At 35.3% G+C, this 20,210-nt stretch overlaps 1 protein-coding gene across 1 annotated transcript in view; it reads left to right on the top strand.

The window, feature by feature from the left end:
• Positions 1-20,210, top strand: part of LOC110038576 (putative B3 domain-containing protein Os03g0621600) — a 57,947-nt gene that overhangs the window by 20,602 nt on the left and 17,135 nt on the right. Inside the window, exons 3-4 of the mRNA XM_020743451.1 lie at positions 6,927-7,431; positions 7,532-7,749. Of these exons, the coding sequence (XP_020599110.1) occupies positions 6,927-7,431; positions 7,532-7,749 (723 nt within the window). The remainder of the gene's footprint in view (positions 1-6,926; positions 7,432-7,531; positions 7,750-20,210) is intronic.

Genomic DNA, 20,210 nt, shown 5'->3' on the forward strand with positions numbered 1-20,210 from the left:
AAACGATGTTGGGTATTTAAATTTTCACTTGGAATGACTTTACAATCATTACAATCTCGACGATCTTTTCTTCTCATAAGAAAATAATCAATTTGTGTTTTATTAAATTCATTCTTATAAGTAATAAGATGCTTATCTCTTTTCTTGAATAAAATATTAGTAATAACAAAATCATACGCTAAAGCAAAATCTAAAATAGCTCTACCTTCTTCATTAGTTACTCTAAAACTGTAGCCACCATGAGTATTTGTGAAGTCTTCTACCACTCTACAGACATGTTCATTTAAATCTCTTCCAATAAAAATTCTTTCTTCAAGAAGTTTCATTTGTATTAAGTCTTCTAAGTCATTCCAAAATTTATCTTTAGACCCTGTATCTAAACTTGCTTGAGGAGCATAAGCACTTATAATATTAAAAATCTTAGTATCAATGATAATCTTAAGGACTATAATTCTATCTCCAACTCTATTAATTTTTACAACATTATCTTTCAAACTCTTATACATAATTACACCTACACCATTTCTAGTGCGACTCTTACGAGAATACCAAAGTTTAAAACCTAAATTATCAATCTCCTTAGCTTTTCTTCAACCCACTTATTTTCTTGAATACATAAGACATTAATTTTTCTATGAATCATAATATCAACTAATTCTATTAATTTACCATTGAGAGTACCTATATTCCAAGATCCTATCATAATATTAGTTTCATTAGTTTCATGGACTAACTTCTTTACCCACATTCGCCCGTAATGTGGGAACTTTTGCTTTTTTAACACTACACCCGAGTGTCGGTGTAGCGGCCCTTGCACACTTTTTTACTGTATTCAGGCTATACAGCGCGTCGCTTCCAGGGAACGCCTTAGCATTTACACAAAGATCAAAAGGATTCATGTCATGATTTTTTCGACAAGTTTTATGCTGGCTGTCGACTACCTAACACAACTCTCCACTTTTCGCATCCGGGATAGGGACCGACAACGACAGTGTTATTTAATAGGACACAATGGAAAAAAAAAATCATGTAGCTAACCCCACTTAGTGGGATAAAGACTTGATGTTTTGATTTGAAGACATGTTTGTTTAATGCATTTTTACTTTTTTTTTTCTTTTTAATTTTTAAAAACAAATTATTTTGTTTTTAAAAATATTCAAATCATGTAAAGGTTATTTTGCATAGTTTAAAAAATAGCTAAATAAGTTATAACATATCAAATATATTTTATTTCAAGTAAAAACATAAACAAAACAAAATAAAAATAAAAATAAAAAACCAAAATCAATTTGGTTTTGGTTTTTTATTTTTTATTTTTATTCAATTTTTTATTATGTTTTAACTTGGAAATAAAACATATTTGATATGTTATAATTTTTTTAGTTTTTTTTTATAATATTCAAAATAACATTTATATGTTTTAAATGTTTTTAAAAACAAGAATTTTTTTTTTCAAAAAAGGAAAGCAAGTAAAAAATGCAACAAACATGTTTTCAAAATACAACAATAACAAGATTTTATCCCGACTAAGTGAGGTCAGCTACATGAATCTTTTTGTTTCCATTGGGTCCTATTAAATGCCATATTTTTTCATTTAATTCTCATAATTTAAGATCATTTTTGTATAACATGCCCAAGTCTGCTTAAGTTTACCTTCATCTTTCTTAATATAAGTTGAATCTAAATCATCTACTCTCTTAACTGGATCATTAAATTGTCGACATTTAATTTGACCAAAGGATTTAAGACGGCTCTCTCTAATCTTTTCTACCACAAGAGCTACACCAGCCTTGCCATGGATATATTCATTTCACATTTTGTCTCTAAGCGTAAAAAGCCACTCATCCACCTAAGCATTATCATCTCAACAACACTTAACTTAGTTTTATGTTTCCCTTTATAGGCCAGCATTCTGTGCCATAAAGCATTGCAAGTCTCACCACCATCTTATAAAATTTTTCTTTAAGTCTAATCGGTACTTTTATTCACCTAATAGACTTGAGTTATCTAAAACGTTCACCTATTATTACAATCCCACAACTAGATTTACTACTACTAAAATTACATTCCATGTACTCAGTTTTAGATCTACTCAAACGAAAGACTTTAGACTCTAAAGTTGACCTCCATAATTCAAGTTTTTTCTAAACTCTAAAATTACATGACATGTTATTAAAATAAATGGAAAATAAAATTCATCCCAAACAAGCCTTAATAGTTTGAGTTTCTTTTCATGAAGAGAAAAAAAAATTCAATTATCATTATTGTGATTATCAATTTTTGTTCAGCGGAACTGGTAATTTCAAAGTTGTAAACAAATTAAGAAGATTAGAATTTTGACGTGGATAGTAATAGTTGCTGTATTTCTGCAATAAAGCAGAGTAGCTTGATGTATGCTGTTTACCTTATTGCTATTATGGTCAAGTTGGGGGGGCTTATCGAGGAGATTAAGTTAAGCGAGTTGAGATCATAGTTTCTCATACACTTCTCAAATGCACACCAATGCTAAAGAGTTGTTAGGTGAGTGTCTTAACGAGCAGCCATGCTGTACGGGAAAGAGCATCAAGAGTTTGAAAAATATGAATATGTATTGGAGAACAAGTTAGATCTAATCTCATTGCTAGAATGCCTACATTAATAACATTGAACAATATGTTGATTGAGTTTGATGAAATAAATGAGGGAATAAAGAGCTATAGATCCGATGTTGTATAAGAGAACTTGGATGATAATGAAGATGTAATAAAGGTGATGAAGATTGTAATGTCTTTAGGTTTCGCGTGCTACAAATTTATATTGTTTAATTGTCTAGTTTCTTTTTAGCATACGTATTGGTTATTTTGTCAATGATAATTTTTAGCAAGATTTTCAAATATAGAGACGAATGTAGCATGAAAATTTAATTTTTTTCTAACTTTTTCAGTGTGATGCTCATTATTTTATATATTCCCAAAGCATCACTCATGATTGAAATAAGTTTTTTTTCTATTTATTAATTTATTTTTTGGTTCCTTATGTCGCTCGGGCGAGAGCTAGTGCCAAAAGTGTTGAAAAGTTGTATTATTTTAAATTTGACTAGCTTCTTTAGCTACTCTGTTTGACACATGTTAAAGTTTGACTTGGTGAAACAATAATTTATTTAGGTGCAAAACTAATTGAAGTATAAAACCTATTAAAGGAGCAAGAGTAAGTAGAATGCAAAATCTAGATATGCATGATTGTATATTCTTAATCATGAAAATAACATTGAACGGAGATATGATTGGAAGTAGTAAATTGTCCTATTAAAAGTGAAATTCAAGCAATTCCCAGAGGTGACACCAAATTATTTCCATTAAAGAAAAAATCTGACAAGCAATAATAAGAGGAAGTTTATGCTGTTTGGATTGTGTAGGATAGTGAAGAAGACATGTCAGTTTAGTGCAATCAAAATGAGTGCTAAGATATGTGTTGTCTAAATTCTAAAGAGTGAAATAATGGTTTGAAAACCCATTGTTGGAGGTTTGATTAGTAGGAATGAAATTGTATGGCTAGAAGGTGAGAAGCAAATTTGTTCTCACTAATAAGACTATACAATTTATACTAATTGAAAAGAATCTTAACAATAGTAATAAAAACAATTTGATAGTTGGATCTAAATGTAAGACAACTATCAGACAAGCATGCAAATTGAGTATTGCCAAAATTATATTATAAGATAAATGTGTTGTAAAGATGGATAAATAAATTTAGTAATTGTTGAAAATTCATGATCGCAGATGATTAGAAAATAAATTCATAATAATATATAAGGATGAAAATATTTGCACCAAAAAATTTAAATAAGGACAAGTCTTATAGGTTTGTAACTATGAGATACACCAATCACAGATTTAGTCGGTGACTATTGCCATGTAGGTGTCTATGTGGTATTAGTCTCTACTAAATCTAGTAATCTTTTTTTGAACCTCTTCCAATACGCAAATGTTTTGACCAAAAGACAACTTTTGATCACTTTTTCAACTTGCAAAAGCTTATGATGGTATATTACCATTGGCTGCTAAGGTTATTGCTTTTGTAACTTTTTGAATGCATACTCTGATTATTAAACCATTCTTCTTTCTTTCATTTTTATTCCCATTCACTTTTAAACCTTGCTTCCTCTTCCCTTCTTTCTCACTTCTCTAATTCTCAAAATAATTCTTCTCAAAATTTGTAAGCAAACTTTTGGTTGCTTCACACTAAATTCTATCAATTTTGTTTTTGTATTCATTCTTCTTATAGTGCTACATCGACAATAAATTGTCTTAAATATCCAAAAAAATATAAATTCAAGTATTTAACATTATTGTAAGTGCATTTGTCTTTTTTTTAAAAGTCATATTAAAGTATTCTTGCTGTTTTAAGTGCAAAGTTTATATGATTTTTGTGATCTTTCATTCAAAATTTTTTTTTTTGGAACTCATGCGCATACCCGTATGTGCTCAACCTTAAATTCAAGGCTTTGTGGTTTGAGAAAGACACTCAACCACTGGACTAAGTTGGTCGTAAAATATTCTAGAATTATTTGTTTTAATAAATAAAATAAATAAGAGAATAACAAAATTAATGCTTTAATATAATGGCAATTAAAGAATAGCATTGACCTTCACACCTACGTAGCTGGGCGATGAAATTAAATATGTAAAAATTGCTAAAAAATGAATACGATGATACACAAATAAAGGCTAATTCACTTTGAGTATTGTCGAGGCTGCTCAAACAATCTTTGTTTGTAAAATGGATGTCGCTAATGCATTTTAAGCATCAAAATTACATCATGAGAGACTTTCCATAAACAAAACGACAAAATATGATGAAAAAGATGAACTATCAGTGTGACACCTGATTTAGAACCGACCATTTTGAAGGTCGTTGAAGTTGCTAAACAAGTTTTGATCGCAAAACAGAGTTTGCCAATCATCTAAACATCAAAATTACTGAACAATGATACTCATATTGTTGTGGCCCTGCACATAAGTCGACGACACGTAAGTGCAAGCATGGACTTTGAGAAATTGCATGCTTTACAAAGCAATGACATGAAGGTGATAATGCTAATTTAAACTATAAGAGTAAAATTTGATACACAAATAATTTCTTTATTGAGTAATATTTTATTATTAAATTAATAAAAAAATTCCCACCAAATCATATCCCTACTAAAACCTAGAACAACCACCCTCCTCCTTTTGTGCACCAAACTAGTTCGCAATCCCGGGAGATGCCCTGCTTTCTCCCACTTGCTTGTCCTGCACAAAGTGCTATTTTCATGTCTCCCTCCATGTTGAAACTCGCAAGCTATAACCTCCGTTGCCAATTACTCACCTCTCCTCACACTTGATGTCATAAAATTCTCAAACTAGCGTTCTCTTGCCGGCTAACTATCAAAGGATATTCAAAACTAGTGCTCTTTTGTCCAAACAATCTCTTGTCGGCCAACTGTCAAAGGAATTTGGGTTGCTTGTGGACTACGGTGTGCGTGAATAAGAGAAGACGGGCAGAGTTGAGGAGTTCAGGATAAGCGGGAGCGGAATGAAGGCTGGGGGTGTGTGGGACTTGAAGAGCAGAGAATGAAGGAGATCACGAAGTGGTGTGCCAAGGGAGAGGAGTGGCAAGGGGGACTTATGTGATGTTGGACAACTTTCGTGAAACAACAAGAATGATAGTGAGCGATAGGGTTGAGATTGATACTAGTAAAATCCAAGTTGAATTGCAAACATGTAGGTATATGGGAACATGTAACAAATATGATTTAAAATTTTAATTATGTGTGTAACCAAGGCTAATTTCACATATTAGATTCATATGAGGACTCAACATGGGCTTAAATTTTGGATATTTTCAATGCGTTGAACGTTACCACATATATTTTGTGAATGACTGATATTTGGGTGATTTTGATATCGATCGACTTGTTTGGGTTTAATTCCTGTGCTGTCATGTTCATATTTATCGTTGAATTTAACTTCGATCGAGCTCGACTCACATATCATTATGTTTCATATGCGTAGGTTAACATTGTTATGATAAATCATTCTAGTTGAACTCTTGAATTCATATGAAATCTAAAATAGAAAACTGGGAAGTCATATATGAATCTTTTTCTTCATTTATGATGCTTCAAGGCTTATACTTGTGCATAAGATACACTATATTAATTTTTTATGATGGAAAACAAAGGGCTTCTTATCCACACTTAACTAATTAATAATTAAGTCATGCATCCAAATCAAATATTTTTTTTCTTAATGTGCAAGCGTAAAATAGTTTTTTACAAGCAACTTATACTAAACACCTAACACTAGCCAATTTACATATTTAAAACTAAAAATATTATATTTACTCAAATAATACTCAATTATTTAAATGACATAAAAAATATCATCTTCCACACCGTCACTATTAACTTTGCATCACAATGGGCGATCATCGTTAATTTATTTTCTCCATCACACACAATCGGTCCCCGAGAACATTGTTGTGACATTGTCATTTCTTATTTCTCTTCGAGTTCATACTTCAAATGCCTTGTGATGTCCTTTACCTAGATCCTTCACCTCTTTCTCATAGCCAAAGGTTCAAGATTTAAGTAGGAGCGAGTGGAGGTAAGAAAGGTGGTCATGTTGGACAGAATTTAACAAAATAAAAATTATAGTTTATTAAATATGAAGGTTTGGATGTTAAATATGTAAATAGGATAATTTTAATTATTATGTATGTAAATATTTTTTTTAACTGAAAAGTCGAGCATCATAATGAAGGATAGTTTCAGAACATGAGAAGTCAAATGATTTTCATAGTATTGAACATTTATATGTTATAGAATTCATAATTGTATTCCACTTTGCAATGAGGTGAGTTCTAATCTCCTGACTTCATTTCTGGCGCGCTTAATCGTACTCCAGGTCTTACCAAAGAAGTTTATAGAACGATTTAAGGGTGAACTTCTTGAAACTGTTGAGCTCAAGGTCCTAAGTGGTGATAAATGGCATGTTGAATTGAAGAAGACTTGTGATGGAGTTGTTCTTAATTGTGGCTGGAGGAATTTTGTTGCAGCTCATGGTATTCTAGAAAATGACACTTTGGTGTTTAAATATGATGGCTGTTCTTCCTTTCTTGTGTTGATGTTTGAGCAAAGCGGCTGTGAGAAAGTTGCTTCTCATTGTTCAATGAGAAAGGATCGTATGGAAGAATTATGTGCTATAGCTTCTGGCAAGAAACCCAGACTTCATAGCAATAGAAGTTCTTCCATGAATTATGAGCAACCAAATCCTTTAACTGTGGATAGAATTACCTCAAGGGCACACAAAGATGTGAAAGAGAAGCATTTCAGGAAGAGAAAGGATACAAAAAGCGTTCCTAGACGTAAGAAGCACTTTGCCGGTTCGAGGAGAAAGAACTCCTTAAATGGTGGGTTTTGGTAAATTATTCTTTTGGATTTTTAAGTGAAATTTGAAGGAAAGTAATTTTGACTTTCTTGTTTTATTTTTTTCATCATTTGATTATTCAGAACAAGAAAGTGCTGTTATAGAAGGGACAACCAGTGGTGGCGATGAAGTCTCTTTGACTGAACAGGGTGATCCTATGGATTTCATCATTTCAAAGAAAGCGCGTCTTACGGATGTAGAGAAGAATGTAGTTGTCAGGTTTGCTGATACAATTCAAACAGATAGGCCTTCATTTGTATCTATCATGGTGCCCAGCAGTACCAGCAAAAGATTTTATTTGGTAAGAATACATTTCATGTATGGTTGTTCTTTGGAAGAATGATCAAAATGGTCCTCAAATATTTGCACGGGCGCAACATGATCCTAAAATTTTCCCCTAGACTATTTAAATAGAAACCAAAATGGTCTCCCAACATGATTATTTTTGTCCCCTATTTAAATAGTCTGGGGATTATTTTAATTATTATTTGAATAGTCTGAAGGCTAAATTGTTCTTTTACATAGTTTGGGATCATGTTGGTTTTGTGCAAATAGTTGGGGATCATTTTGATTTTTTTTAATGAAGTTCTTCTAATTTCTGAGTAATGCTTCCATCAAACAAAGATATTTAACATTCTTGCTTCTATAAGTATGGTAGCACCTAAACTCAGCAAAGGCTTGCTCCAATTTTCTGGAATCTGCTAGATTGATTTGCACCAAACAAATTCAGAACACAGTTATCCTTCAAGCACTGTGCTGCAACGAAATTTTAAATCTACTTTCAGATATATCATATGATAATTGATCTAATTATGTCTATAATGAGCCCATTATTTAGGTCTGGTCAAAGCCTGTTTTATTTTGAGGCTGTGTTTTGCGTGAAATTAAACAAAAACTTACCCTTAAAAAAAAAGGTTTTATGGGGAATATAAACAATTAATTTGCATAATATACACTTAAAAATTGATTTTATTGGTTTGAATCATAATTAAACCAGCTATTTCTTGTAAATTCTGCATTAGATATTAGTTGATTGTATAAAATTTTGGGAAGGTTTCCCTTTCTTGTGCATTATGCATGTTGCATTTATCAAAATATAACATATTCATCTTGTTAAATATTTGTGGAACAAAGGAAATTTAATTTAGGTTATTTAAGGATTTATTTTAATTATTTTAATTAAATTAGGATTCTTGATTTGTTTATTTATTTTATTTGAATAAGTTATATATTTGTTAGATAATTGCATGTTTGAATTTGAATTACATAGCATTAAATTTAGTTTAGAAAGGATTATATTTGAATATAAATAATTGATCATTTAGGTTTGCGTCTCAAAATGGCATAATGCATTAAATTAAAGATATTTCTCCTAAATGTGAACAAATGAAATTGAAAAATTCAAATCAAGTTAATAAATGCAAGAAATTTAAACATTGAAACAAAAAAAAAAAATCACTCCCAACTAGCCAATGTAATCTCCTTCATATCTCCTCAAGAGCAAATTAAATGCAAGAAGTTTAAATTCCAAGTTAAAAAATGTAAATGTTGACTTGATTTGAGCGGAAATAAGGAGAGATAGAGAGAGAATGAACATTAAATAAGGTGAGATACTGATAAAATAAACAATAATCAATCGTCCTATTCTTAAATCGATTCATCTACTTATAGATGAGAGAGTACAATGATAATATTACATTTTTACCTCCTTTTTAAAAGGGGTTCGTACTAGTGGTTTCTGGGTATTTTACATTTATAGATTTGTTGTTTGACTACTTTTTTGGCTCAGCCGACTAAGTTCAGTTGGCTTCGGGTCGATGAGATCAGTTTGGTTGGCATGAGTTGACTAGTTGATATGACTTGGTTGTCGATCCTTCATCACTGATGAGGAGCTTCTGGGGTGTCCATGGGGTGGTTGGAGATGTTGTCGAATTAATTCTTATTTTGATTATGTTCTACTGGAGGGTAGGCTATTGCATCGAGTCGACTTTCCTGTAGTGGATGACTTAGATGCTCTTTTGTTCTTGTGCTAGCCCAATGGTTTGTGCTCGGATCCTCCGGTCGTCTTGTCTGCCTAATTGTTCAGTCTGTTTGGTCTCGCTGGCTTGACTCATATGACTTTGCTCGATGAGTCAAGTGGGTCCTATGATCTTCAGCCTTTGTTGTACCCCTTTCTTTTGTACCGTTGGATATCTTTAAGATCAGTGCTTGCACATTTTTAATGTACGTATTTTAACTTTCTGATTCTTTACTTCTTAAAAGAGACGCTGCAATAAGTATAAGAAAATGTATTACAAAAATTGATCGCATTCAATTTTTAATTAATGATTTAATAATTGAACCCCTTGATTTTCTTTTCTTTGATTTTTATAAATGGGGCGAGATGAGACTCATTCCCATTCATTATTTGCTCTGCATCTTCTCTCAGTTGAATCGACTATCTTTCAAGGTTGAGCATTGCAAAGGATAACCCATTGAAAACTCGTGGTGATGTCTTCAACAAAGACCTGTTTCATTTTTCTTTTGAGACACCGAAAGGGCGGGGCTATTTGGAAAATGAGAGGAAGAAGTTGTTTTGAAGAAGATGACAATTGCACTCATATTGCTGGATCAGGCGGAGTCATCTAATTTTTTCCTAGATCAATAATCAGAGGAATGTTCAGCTGACTGACCCAATCATTGATCTAATTGCTCAACCTTTTGCTGTGGCACAAGTCCCTCTGGTTGACCTGATCACTCAAATGGCTTTTAGTGACCTAACACCGTGTTTACTGGTGCCTGATGCTGAGGGGCCACGTCGATTATGATATTTGAGTGGATTCCTCTTCTTAGTAAGAGGGGCTTCGACCTTGTTTGAGGGATTTGAATTTTTTTTTCTAAAATCCTTTTTATTTTACAATGTTTATTGGTGCAAATGACCCGGCTTTAAAATCTTGGATGACATTTCGGTGCCGACCGACGTAGGTAAGAAACTGACCGGGGAGTTAGTGATAGCAGACTAGGCGTTAGTGACAACAGACCAGTCGCCAGACGAAGGCGACAGACTCTCGAGCAAGGATGATGGAGTTGATTGCTACGACGTCCCTCTTGAAGGACGTAGGGATGTAGCTAACCGACTCAAGACGTCCCCTGGGTTGCTTGCTGTCATCTGAACAAAATTAAGAGTTCCTTTATTCGGTCGCAAAAAATCCAATGGGGCAAGGAATTGTGCTAGTTGTCAGCTCATGTGGAGAAGGTGGAGGATGGAAGAGGTGGCGACTCTTCGCTAGGAGTAATCAGACATTCGGGAGAGATCCCTGATGATCCATGCCCAAGCTGAGTCAGATCACCTGGGTCAGTTTAGGTATGGAGTGAAATTCTTGTTTAAGAGGTTACTTAATCTGAGGCATATCTCGATCGAAGTCGCGATTGATCCCCTTGTAAAGTATTTTCTTTTGGATAAATTTTTGACAATTATTGTAACTTGTGTCTTTTTCGACATAAAATCATTTTTGTCTCATTTTCTGTGTTGATGTGACTCCACTATCAACTAATTTTGGAAACTGCTATTGAATTATGTTTTAACTCCTGTACGACAGTTGGAATTTCTTTGTTTCCTTAATATATATATCTATATATTATGTGTGTGTATGCGCGCGTGTGTGTGCAGGTTTGGTGAGATCATGCTTATTTTGCCCAATTTCCATTTCTTTCGCTCTTGAAATTCTCTATTTTTGTGCTCTGCTCGATGCCTCCTTGCTATCCTCCCCAAGATTTCGGGTCGGTCGCCCAGAACTGTTGATCATGGATAACCTAGGGTGAAGTCGATCTGATGTAGCTGACCTGTGTATTTAATCCTACAATCATTCTCTTGATCACTGTGAGGCTGATCAAGCTACCTCTCTATGCGATGCCGATCTCCTCTTCTATAAAGATCAATTTTGATTTGGTCTTCAACTGCTCCTTTGTTCCGAGCTGCGTTCCATCTTTGCCAACTATGGTGTTATCCCCGCCCAAATTAAGCCCAACTCCATCGAAACCATCATGACCTTCGTCGTTTTGTATCACTCATAGGGAATCCCATGGTCCATTGACCTCTTTAGCATTTATTTCCGTTCTGAGTTGCTCTGGAAGGGTTCATGTCGTTTTTGTCAGTTGGCAAGTTCCAGCTATTGGGGCTGGAGAATAAAGTAAAGGATTGGAAGTTCCGATTCTACTTGGGTTCCTCCTCGCAGGGGTGGTTCATCCAAATTATCCTTTTTTGGCGAAGCCCTGACAAAAGCAAAGAGAAAAGCGTTGACCAGGGTATGGTTGGAAACTAACAAAATCGAGGGGCATCGACTCTTGATTCATCAATACTTTGAGTTGACAATTGCTAACAGGGTGCTTTAGTTGGTTGCCTTTGGTGAAATGACCGAAGAGGACTGGGAGGCCTCCGATGCTCCCAAGGCTGTGAGGGAGACAACAGTTGCTGCTCCTGCGGCCAAGGAGGAGACTTGGGCCGTCGCTCACCCTGAAAATGTCTAAGCGGCGAAGACACCGACACCCATTGTAGTTTTGGCTGGGGAGAACTTGGAAGGTGCAGATCTTGTATATTCAAGGTGGTAGGATCAAGGCATTTTAGCCCTTTGTATTTTTAGAATATTAGAGAAAAATGTAAGGGACGACTCTTGGTTGTAGTTTTTTGCGTTGACATGATGGAATCTAGGGAAAATCGACACATCTAAACGTTCGTAGGTGGCTGTAATCTGGGGTTTTCCATGTAGCAGTTGATATGGTGAAAGTTGTAAGGTGGTTTTTGAAGGTAGGCGATTAATGAGGTAAAGTGCTAAAATCGTTGTTTCAAGTGGAAATGAAGGGGGGAAGGTTTGGAGTGAGCTAGGAGAGCACGACTGGGGGTGTAAACGAGCCGAACACCTCGCTCGTGTTCGGCTCATTTATATTTCGAGCTCAAAAAGTGTGTTAGTGTTCGGCTCGTTTGCTTAATGAGCCGAACACGAGCTGTTCACGAACAAATAGTTGTAGTCAATTAAATTTTTTAAAAATACTACTCATTAAAAACACACACACACACACACACACACACACACACACACACACACACACACACACACACACACACACACACACACACACACAAACACACACACACACACACACACACACACACACATATAATTGATTAATAATATTTCGAGTCAAAATGAGCCGAACACGAACGGGCAAATATTTGTTCATGTTGTTCGTGCTTGGCTCAGCTCATTAACTTAGAGAGCCAAACACGAGCATCTTAACGAGCCGAACATGAGCTGTTTTGACAGCCCTAAGCACGACATGTCTCAAGTAGCTGTCTGTATTTTCTTTTAGCTGTCCCGTTCTGTTCTAGTGTATAGGGACATGTTTTTTGATGAATAATACCATGAGATAGTATAAAACTATTGAATAGAAAATTCTTGTATTCGCCACCACCGTTAGTTAAAGTTTTATTAGGTTGTTGAATTGAAGTCTGACACGCTATTTGAATTTTATGAAATGTGATAGAACTTCGGACTTGTGATACATAGGATAAAGCCAGGAAAAATAAGTAGAGCCGTCAACAAATAACACGTAGTATCTATAACCTTGAAAGATAATGTGGGAGATGGTCCCTAAACATGGGAATGTATTAGTTCTATGGGATCACATTGAGTAATTTGAGCTAAAGAAAAAGGTAGAGGATGACTTTTGTTGTATTACAAGGCTCATAAAAAGAAAAAGAGCTAGTAATTGGAAGATGAGGTTGTTGTTTAGCTATGGTTGCAAGAGTTTGGTGATTGGCATGTCTCAAATGTTGATGCCAAGGGATGTCACGGTTTGTGGTAGAGAGGAGGGCTTTGCGAGTTGTTGGAATTGGATACAACCCATTACGGTAAGGGTCTTGAAGAAGAGTTTGCTGTGTTATCCGGTCCTTGATTTGGTAACCAACATCATCAAAGAATATAAGGCAATTATTATCAACAGTGAGTTGAGAAACAAAAATTAAGTTGTGGGAAATTTGAGGGGTGTGAAGAAGTTTAGTGAGAATTAGCTTTCGAGAAGGAGTTGGTAATAGATCATGTTCGGAGTGTTGTATGAGAATCATTTCACCATTCCCCAGGTGAATTTTATCAAGACCTTGATTTGGTTGAAGTTGATTTAGTGATGTGGTTAAATGGCTTTTAGCAGCATTGTCCAAGTACTAATCCGAATTGGTTGTGGAAGATGTGATGAGAGCTGTAGAAGGTGGAGGCCCAGTTAGTTGATTGTTAGCATTGAGTCGGTGCCAGCATTTGAGAGCTATGTGGTCGGGTTTGTTGCTGATTTGATAGTAGATCGATCCATTTGCTTTAGGTTGTTGAGGAGCTAATTGTTTGGTTGTGAAGTCCGTAGCACCCTTGTACCCGAAAGTGTTAGTACTGTTTTTGTCGTTGTGGTATGGGTATTCACCCTTTCCTCTTTTGGTGTAGAGTGTCAGTTGAGAATCAGTGGGTTGGGTAGTGGAGTGATTGTTGGCAATGTTAATCTCTTCGCTGAAGAGAAGGGAGTAGAGATCTTCGAGTTAAATAGGATGTACTTGAGTTCTGATTTCTGTTTTAAAGGCTTGGTAGGATGGTGGAAGCCCCTTGAGGGTGTAGAGGATAATTTCTTCAGTTTCGTTCAAGGCTTTGGCTGCGATAATTTTGTCGACTAGTGTCTTGATTTGTGTAAGCGACTGCTTCATTGTTTGATTCTTCATTGATACACTGCTGAGTTCGTTCTTCAGTTGGATATCTTTGGATTGATTTGTGGCTTGCAGCCCTTTTTCCAGCGTTCTCCAAATTTTTGAACTGCTCTCGAGATGGAGAACATAGGGCAAGATAGTGGCGGAGATGGTGGAAGATATTTCGGCAGGTAGGTTCTAGTCAACCAACATCTAGGTATTATAATCAAAATTTGGAATGAGGGTACTTGATTCGATGATATGTTTAGATTGTGGCTGCTTAAACGAACCATCAAAGTACCCTAGAAATCTGTTTCGCGATTTTGAGAATATGAGATTTCCAAATAGGATAATTATCCGTGGAGGGAAATAGGGACCACAGTTTTGATGTTAGACATCAAAAATTTCAGTGAAGGAGGAATATCAACACTTGCTATTTGGAGAGACGTCATAGCGACATTGACGCTGGAGGTTGAGAATTCTTCTATTGCTATTTTGTCGTGGCTCTGACACCTTGAAAGAATTGAAACAAAGAAGTCAAGAAGCATAATCGAAGAAGAGGAGAAGGAGACCAGGAGATTGTTGATTCATAATCTGGAATTCATTCCATACAACTACAACAGCGTACATTAATTATAAACTGATATAAAGATAAGGAAAACACCTGGAATCATGTTGGACAACTGAGATCAATTTTAGAGACTGTAGTTTTGCAGTTGAGATTGAGAGTTGTAAAGTGTAATGGTGTGTTGAGTTGCATGTGCATCTTTATCAGAAATAACATACATAGCTACCAATATTTTATAGTCATATAACATATTACAATCTTCAACTGGCGAGATCTTCACCCCTATTACTCCCCTTCAAGCTAATAGTCTCAGGTTGAATAGTTAGCTTGGTCGGAAGTCGATTAAACTTGATTCTAGATAGTGACGTGGTGAATATATCAGTTGGTTGGTCTTTTGAGCTGATACAATGAATTAGAATATGTTTCGATTTGATATGATCTCTTATAAAATGATGATCGATTTTAATGTACTTTGTTCTCACCTGAAACACCGTATTATTAGCCAAAGGGATTGCTGATATGTTATCGCAGTATATCATGGTATGATGTCTGATCTGAACATCAAACTCCTGTATAAGCCTTCGCGGCTATAGAACATCAGTAATTGCCGCAATCAATGCTCTGTACTTAGCTTCGGTATACGATCTAGCTACTATATTTTGCTTCTTAACTGTCATGAGATCAACTTTTGTCCAACAAGAAAGCAAAACCGAGTTGTAGATTCTTGATCATTCTTATCACTCGGCTAATTAGCTTCCACAAATGTCCTCGGAGTTTGTTCCCCAGACTGAATGACAAGGCCATGGTTCTGTATTCCTTGAATATATCTGAGAAGTCGGGTAAGGATTTCAAAATGATTAAGTGTGGGTTTTTGCACATGTTGATAAAGGATATATCTGGTCTAGTAATTGTCAAATGCTAGAAAGATCCAATTTGTTGTAGATAATGATGAGGATTATGAAATAACTCCGTTTCTATAGCCTGAAGTTAGTCCTTGGTGGATAAGGGTGTAGCAATTGCCTTGCAATTCTGCATGCCATCCAAGTTTAGATGTTGTTGAGCATACCATTGCTTACTCAGAAAGTATTTCCATTGCATCTTTTTCACCTAAATACCAAAGAAACATGCCACAAGTTTTAAATGCTTGAGTTGAAATCTTGAATCAAGGTTAAAGCTAAGTGTAGATATAACGATTATACAATCTCCTATATCTACAATATCATCTACAGATATCAAAACAAATATTTGTACTTTATCCTTGTGAAAAAATGAATAAAGGTGGACCAACTTTACTTTTAGTAAATTCCTATTCTACAAAGAAGAGAGTATCAAATCATCGTCTCAGAGCTTGCTTGAGACCATTAAGAGCCTTTTTGGTGAGACATGTTTTAGGTTTTGTGCATCTTGAAATTCTTATGGTTGATGCATATAGATGGTACCTTGAAGATTACCATGTAAAAATGCGCTTGAAATATCAAATTGCAAGTTCTCCCAATTATTATGAAGAACTATAGCAAACAAGATTTTAATGGTGGGCATTTTATCAACTAGACTTAATATTTCCAAGTAATTTATCCCGAACTCTTGTTTGTGGCCTTGAGCTACAAGTCTAGCTTTGTATTGAGCAACTTGAGAGTTAGCATTGAATTTAGTGTTGTAAGTCCATTTAGACGATAGAATAGATGGATCAGGTGCTGGAGGAACTAATGCCCGAGTTCCTTGTTATTGAAAGGCATGAAATTCCTCAGCCATAGCATCCCACTACTGAATTTGCTTGACTGCTTGCATATAACACCTAGGATCAGACTGTGAGGCAAAATGGTGTCCTAAATTAAGCTTCTAAATAGGTTTAAGATGACTGGTCTTTGAGCAAGCGGTCATAAGATGTGTGGTAGAGATCGAAACAAAGCTTAGTAATTGAGAATTTGATACATACAAGTGATACATGAGACCCCATATATAGACCTCAAGACATCAAGAAGGGGACACTAGGGCAATACCAAAGATAGACAAAATAACATACATAGCTACCAACATTTTACACTCATATTACATATTACAAGCTTTAGTTGGCGGGGTCTTCACCCTTATTAATACTATCATTCTCTTTACATAGCGCAAAGGTTTGTTATGAGTTAATGGTTCTAGATTGAATGGGTTCTTTTAAGCAAATGGCATGTACTGGAGTGAGGGAATAATAACAAGTTGTTAGCACCCCCATTCTGTCCAAGTTCTTGACTGTTGGAGGTCAACAACTTGTTTCTTAGTTTGATAATTAGGGAGTGGTGGTTGTGAGTTGATTTTGAGATGAACATGATGCATCATCAACTGATGAGTTTTGAAGCAGCCTAGTATAAAGTGACGGTCTATTTCTATATTTTTGGTCCTAGTATGGAAAACAAGTTATCGGAAAGCACTAAAGTGAAGACATCATTGTACCCTAAAATTTGAAGAAATTGTCAAAGCCAAATGAGGTTGGTTGTCATGGTTGCCTTTGCCTTGTATTCCACTTTAATGGATGATCGAGCGACGGTGCTTTGCTTTTCGTTAGGACAATGGTTGAGTGTCCTGCCTAGGAAAGTGCAGTGGACATTTAGAGACTTTCAATTAGTGAGTCTCTAGTCCAACTGAGTCTAAACAGGCATGTAGAAAGAGATCTGATTTGTAGATGGGTACTCCATATGAGACTGTACCTTAAATATAACATAGTATGTCTTTTGAGGTGTGGGACTATAAGCTTAGGGGCTGGTTCATTTGTTTGCCTAGTTAATTGTCACACCCCAACTAACGTCATTGGTAGAGTCAATCGTGGTGCGACAGAGACCGAAAACTTGGTCAGACCAACTCTAATCAACAATCGTCTTAACTTTTATAATCAGAACCCAGTGGATAATGAATTAGTCTAACTGGATCGCCGCAACATACATGATACATTGCTTTTCATATACATACTTGGAACCATGAAAACCATATCATCTAAAGCATGAAATTATACAAAGCTCAATATAATAAAAATATGCACTCAAAACATATGTACAGGCTTCCAAAGCTATCGTGCAAAAATTGTACAATGACGCACCTGGCTACTTGCCCCCGTACTCGTTGCCCTTACCTGGAATATAATAATGAAGAATGAGTAAAAATGAGCTTAGAAAATAATTTGAGCCAACATAAGATTTTATATATGAAAATGAAACGTGCATGCTCGTGTGAAACTATACATTTCTACCCGCAAATCATGACTTGCTAACATAAAAAGAGCATGAAAAATGAGTAGGTGAAAAAACAACTGCAGTGTAACATGTAAGTCGTAAATATGAAATCATAAGTATAACAAAAAACATACTCATAAGCATGTTCATAGTATATTATCATAGCAATGTGATTTCATAGATGTTATATCATAATAAGTCACTTGTTTAATGTACAGAGTTCGACTTTTTTCATTTCATTTCATCGTGGGTCAGCACTTTGTCTCAAAGGTCATATAAATTATTGATAAAGGTTGGGCTTACTTCAATATAACAGTTATCGATAACTCCACCGATACCCACGGTTCCCTAACGTCCTGTCATCGTCAAATCTCCAACAGTTTCCAGAGTTTTGTCCCTATATAAATATCAGGAATACTGCATCCCTGTATAGTGTACTTGCAAGCACTTAAGTAATAGTGTACTTATAGCTAGGGGTGTAAACGAGCTGAACACGAACGAGCCTAGTCTCAGCTCGTGTTCGACTCATTAAAAAATATCACTGTTCGTGTTCGGTTCATTTATATTTCGAGCAAAATAAAAAATGTGTTAGTGTTTGGCTCGTTTGCTTAGCGAGCCGAACACAAACAAAGACTTGTTTTGATAATCTTAATCACAGTTGTAGAATGTTAAGGGTTGGGGCAAGCTTTAAATCTTATTATTTTTATTAAAATAATATTTAAATATAATTGAATATTATTTAATTCTATTTTTTAATTAATAAATTTAATTGATTATAAACCATTTTAGCCTTGTAGTCAATTAATTTTTTTAAAATGATTACTCATCAATATATATATATATATATAATTGATGAGTAGTATTTTGAGCCAAATTAGGTCGAACATGAATGAAAAAATATTTGTTCGTGTTCGGCTCGTTCATGTATCAAACACAAAAAAGTGTTTGTGTTCGGCTCGTAAACTTAGTGAACAAATCGAGTCTCGAGCTTCTTAACGAGTCGAGCATGAGTTGTTTGTGAATGAGTCGTTTTGACAGTCCTAGATGCTCATGCCATGAGAAAGGCACTGATGGGATCAGTTTTGGTGATGTTAAAAGTGATACTATGTAAATTTACGTGATTTCTCTATTTTAAATACCATATTTTCTTTCCCATTTATTATGATTTTACGCATATGAATGGTTTCTTGGTGGTAATTTGCAGGTAACAGCACAATCTGCACTAAATAATGCTATTTACCATTTAGTGCTTGCAAAATGCCTGAATTTCACATTTACCCTTTTTGCTATAGCAAATTGTCAAACTACAACAAAATTTGAAAATCCATAAAAAAATGCGACTCTTTTATAGAATTTTCTCCTTCTATTGGTTCAATCCTAGCAGAAAGCTTCATCCCTGAGACTTTGCCAAGCAGTAAAACATATAATCATTAAGAGTTAGTAGACTAAAGATTGTAGCGTGAGTTTTGCCACAGCAGCAGCAGCTAAAGTTTCATCAGTGGGATCATCTTTTGCAGCAGCAAGAGCTGACAAGTAGCCTATTCTTGCTTCTTCCATCTTCACCACGTCTATTCCCTTAATTTCCTCGAGATGGGGAAGCGGTTCAATCAAGGCATGGAAAAGAGTCACTATTTGCAATTTTGCTTCAAACAAGGTCATCATTGCACTAATCTCTACTTCATTAGAGACAACATCAACTTGAAGTTCCTCTAATTTTTTCTTTGACATCTCAGCTTCCCACTCTATCTTTTCCAAGGCAGCTTGTTTGTCAGCAAGTTTGATCTTAGCATTTTGTAACTGCACATTGGTAGATTTGATCAATGCATCCTTCTCAACAACTTGGCGTCTCAGTTCACCTACTGATGCATGAGTTTCATTCACTTGATTAGTTAAACTCTCAGCAGATTTTAACGCTTCCTCCTTCTCTATTAACTTTTTCTGTAGCTCAGCAACTTGATCCCGTAAGAAAAGAAGCTCATTTATATCATTTTGGACACTTCCTTCTGCATCCCTCATTGTCTTTATCAAATTAGTTTGAGCCACTTTTTTGCTCTTGTAATTTGCACCCAGCCTTCTCAGCTGAGGAGCTGGTGTGTGCACAATCGAAGCTCGCCGTGCAAAAGACGAACTTGCCCTCTTATCCATGAGTGATTCAACGAGAGGGACCATTTCTACGAGGTGTTTGAAAAGAACCCGATCCACATTGCTGCTGGAGCTGCTGCTCTCGGTGGATGTGGAAGGAGGGAGATCTCTCTGGGTGAAGCATCGACATATATATATATATA

The sequence above is a fragment of the Phalaenopsis equestris genome, unplaced genomic scaffold, assembly GCF_001263595.1.
Source record: "Phalaenopsis equestris unplaced genomic scaffold, ASM126359v1 Scaffold233139, whole genome shotgun sequence".
NCBI classification, from domain to species: Eukaryota; Viridiplantae; Streptophyta; class Magnoliopsida; order Asparagales; family Orchidaceae; genus Phalaenopsis; species Phalaenopsis equestris.